Source organism: Dioscorea cayenensis, unplaced genomic scaffold (genome assembly GCF_009730915.1).
Source record: "Dioscorea cayenensis subsp. rotundata cultivar TDr96_F1 unplaced genomic scaffold, TDr96_F1_v2_PseudoChromosome.rev07_lg8_w22 25.fasta BLBR01000377.1, whole genome shotgun sequence".
Lineage (NCBI taxonomy): Eukaryota > Viridiplantae > Streptophyta > Magnoliopsida > Dioscoreales > Dioscoreaceae > Dioscorea > Dioscorea cayenensis.
The window spans coordinates 5283-9243 of NW_024086768.1; the positions used below are offsets into that span (position 1 = coordinate 5283).

General features: G+C 35.0%; 1 protein-coding gene across 1 annotated transcript; it reads left to right on the forward strand.

Annotated features, from left to right (window-relative positions):
• Nucleotides 1–481: 481 nt before the first annotated feature.
• Nucleotides 482–3658, forward strand: LOC120254201 (probable U3 small nucleolar RNA-associated protein 11). Its single transcript, XM_039262346.1, has 6 exons — nt 482–591; nt 730–820; nt 931–1010; nt 1386–1466; nt 3009–3108; nt 3255–3658. The coding sequence occupies exons 1-6, from the start codon at nt 551–553 to the stop codon at nt 3345–3347; spliced, it is 486 nt and encodes a 161-aa protein (XP_039118280.1). The 5' UTR covers nt 482–550; the 3' UTR covers nt 3348–3658.
• Nucleotides 3659–3961: the final 303 nt, after the last annotated feature.

Genomic DNA, 3961 nt, shown 5'->3' on the forward strand with positions numbered 1-3961 from the left:
GGAGGGGTTAGATGTAATTTTGGAAAGTTGGGGTGGTAAACCATAATTTCAAACTTTTGAAAGGAGTAACAGACAAAATAAACCTAGGTTGCAAAACCAAATAAAAAGCTCCAACCTTTGGCTTCTACCGCCTCTCATCTACTCCGGCGCCGGCGAAGCTCTCTGGTCTCCATCCGGCCACCATGTCTTCCCTGAGGAACGCCATCAGTCGAAGGGCTCACAAGGAGCGAGCTCAGCCGTAAGTCCATCTACTAAAACCATGCTTTTCTCTAGGGTTAGGTGCTTTGCTCGATTGATGAGTAATATCTTGTTTTTTTCATGCTTTCCTTGAAACAATCTTTCCAGGCATAATCGCAAAAGTTTGGTATTCTTGAAAAGCACAAGGACTATGTTGTGAGAGCTAAATCATTCCATCAGAAAGAGGGGACTTTTGAAGGTACTTTCTTTTTGCCTTCTTAGGGTCTCAGGGAAGAGTTTTCTAATTATGCTCGGAGTATAGAAATTGAGGGAGAAGGCAGCGTTCAAAAACCCAGATGAGTTCTCTTTTGCCATGATCAACACTAGGATGGTTGATGGAGTTCATAGACCCAAGTATGCGTTTGTTTGATTTTGTGCTGTTAATGTGTGTATTTATGTGATAGATTTCTTTACTTTCATAATAGTGTTCTGTTATTGTGTGTATTTATGTGATTGAGTTCTTTACTTTCATGGTGGTGCATTTGTTTTTAGGAGTGAGACTAAGTATACACAAGAGGAACTTCTGGTGATGAAAACACAAGATATTGGTTATGTTCTTCAAAAGCTTCAAAGTGAGAAGAAGGTCAACAAGTGTTTGTGTCATGATTGGTTTTTTGCGACTTAGATGATGTGTCTATGGTTCTTGATTGAGTATAATGTTAGTTTTAACTTCTTTTTTTTGTTTTGTTATAGAAAATTGATCTACTGAGTTCTGCACTTCATCTTTTGGATAATCAACCCCCAAACAAACATGTTCACTTTGCTGAAGACAGGTCTGTTGTAGTCTTCATCTGACGATTAATATAGTTTTTCTTAAACAATTTGATAATGTTTTTTTTTCTAGTTTAGTTTTATGATTTCATTAAAAAGACATCAACACTTGTTGATATTGACCATAGTTTTTCCTTAATTACTCTTAAAAAAAAGGTTGGGAAGCAATCAGTTGATTTTCCTTGACAATGCAAATATGATAATGGATTTCTTTTTATTTGATTAGGGCATTAATCAAATTACTGGTGATCCTATTTCACCATTATTCTATTCTATGCTGTTGGTTGCAAGTGAACATTTACTTTCCATTGAACATTTTGATATGTCTTCTTTTATTGTTAGCTCCTACATGATGCTATTATTCTGTGCTACATCAGGGAGGAAGCTAGAGAAATTAAGTCGAGGCCATCACAAAATAGCAAGCCTGTTTTTGAAGATGTTCCAAAACGGATTAAAAAGTGAGTTTATTTTTGCTTTGTGATCTTATCTTACATTAAATGGTGAAGAAAAATAAAGGGTGCTTTTAAGGATTACTTTCTATTATATGTGCGAACATTATGTCTTTGTTGATATGTTGTTTCTTCATTTATACTTTGAAGGTTAATAATCATCTATGATGCTTTTTTTAATGGTTGGTTTAGTTTAACTTAGTGTCAACTAGTCATCTATGAAACCATTTTTCATTTCATCTTTTCCCAATAAAATTTCTGCAATGAGAACTTTTGATTGGTTATTCTCATCCTATTTAACTTACTAAATGAGTCGCACAAACAATTCTTTTATCTTAATAGCTGCTATTTATGGAGTTTGTTTTTTAGAATAGTGGGCTATTAGGCTGGATGTTTGGGAATAGGAGATTACTTATCTCGCGATTTGTGATGATGATGAGGTAGTGTGTTTGTTGATGTAAGTACTGAGCAATTGTTATATTTTTTTGGATGTGATGGTTAGATATGGAATTAATCTACATGCACCATTTTTATGTAAGTTTCTTTCTTTTTGGTGGTGGTATTTTCCCTAGCTTCCTGGGAAATGGGAAGATAGTCTCAAATGCAGGAAATGGTGTAGCTATGGCCTGAAAAACCTGATTATGTGATTTGTAGAGAAGGAAATAAACTATATTTCACTTAATGTTGCTTCTTTCAAATTTTCTATTGGGAGTGTATGGTTGAATTATGGTTTTATGTGTTCAAATAGACCAGGTGTTGGAGTTGTATGTGTTCAAATATACCAGGTTTTGGGAATATGATTGATGACCTATACATGACCCCTGGAATATTTGGATACGCAATGTAGGTGAGATGAGGTAAATTTGGGGACCTCAGATAATGAGATTTCCCTCAATCCTGTTTTGAGGAGAGTCATACTCTTCCTACAATGATTGTTTGTTAGAGAATTGCAAGTGTGAGCAATGTTTTTTCCCGAATTATCATGGTACATAATGAAGAAAGATACAAAACCCATGGAGTTTAAAGCATCATTTGTTCGAGAATTAATTTGGTCTAATGTTTGTATTTCTTTATTGTCATCTATAAGGAGCATTTGACCGTGTGTAGAACTTTTATGTGGAACCAAGCCTTACATATTGATATTATGATGATGTGGAATGAACCCAAATGAAGATGTATTTGAAACCAGGCGGATGATTTTATTCCAAATTCAATTTTTTTCTTCAAAATCACTAGGCATTCGTAGTTATGAAACTTTGGTGTTCATTGCCGCTTGGGGCCATGCAAGTGTTAATAATGTAATTGCCTATTTGATTGATCCATTGGTGGTTTCGTGGATATTAACCAGTGGGCACTGGTTAATGAACTATTTTCTTTCTAATTTCACTTTAGCTCTTTAGGTTTATTCATGTTATAATGCGAACAAGCCAACCAAATTCCTCTCAACAATTCCTTAGTGTGTGTGTGTATATATTTTCATTCTAGCTTTTTGAAATAATTTGTTGTCCTGAATATTGTAGAATATTTTTCTGACACTTTTTTCTCTTGTAGGAAAATGGCTGCTTCTTACAAAGAGCTTGAAGAAAGGAAGAAAAGGGTTCAAGAATTGGAAAAATTGTATAATGACATGTCTTTGCAGAAGGAATTGCAGGTAATTTATAGGATGGTTTATGCAAGTCAAATAAACTGGCCCACACCCTGTCTTTGCTTTATGCTTAAAAGCCATAATTTCTTTTGGATCAGAAGTATTGACACCTAGTTACTAATTTGCACGAGTCATGATTTCTTTTCTATCAGAAACCTGGACGGAAACGCAAACTCCGTGAAGATGAGGTACTTGATCCTTCTTCCAGGCCAGTATATAAATGGCGTGCTGAACGTAAACGATAAAAATTATGCAGAGACTTCACTGCTTGATCTGGTGAGAAATTAACTCACCCTTTGGAAACATGGACTGGGACCTTAAGTACATTTTTGAATCAAGATGCAATTGCAATTGAAGATGAAGGAGATCAAGCTCCAATATTCTGCCTGCTTAAAGTAGATTATATTGTTGTGTTTTTCCCCGGTTGCCAAATCAAACATATGTTGTTATCGACTATCAAAGTATTTAACTCGTACTAGTTCCATGATTTCACATGCGATATTTATAGACTTAAAACAATAAACTAAAAATAGTCACCAATTTGGTTGCATGTTCATTCCAATCCTACCGGATGACTCTGAAGGGATTTCCCTCTATGCGACATCCAACAAATATACTGTGCTTGATTTGCTTCATCATTAATGTGGTCGTTGCGTAATATCTTGTTCAGCAGGAATCAAAAAAATATAAATTCAAAGCATTATTAAGTAGGTGAAAGTGCAGTTGAAAGAGAAGCGAACCGAAGTTAAGTTGAAGTTAATGCTATTGCTGTATGCAATGTATTTTCCACCTAATTATTAAGAATGTATCATTGTCTGGTTCTCACCCTTTAATTGAAGGTGATGGTGGAGACTAATCT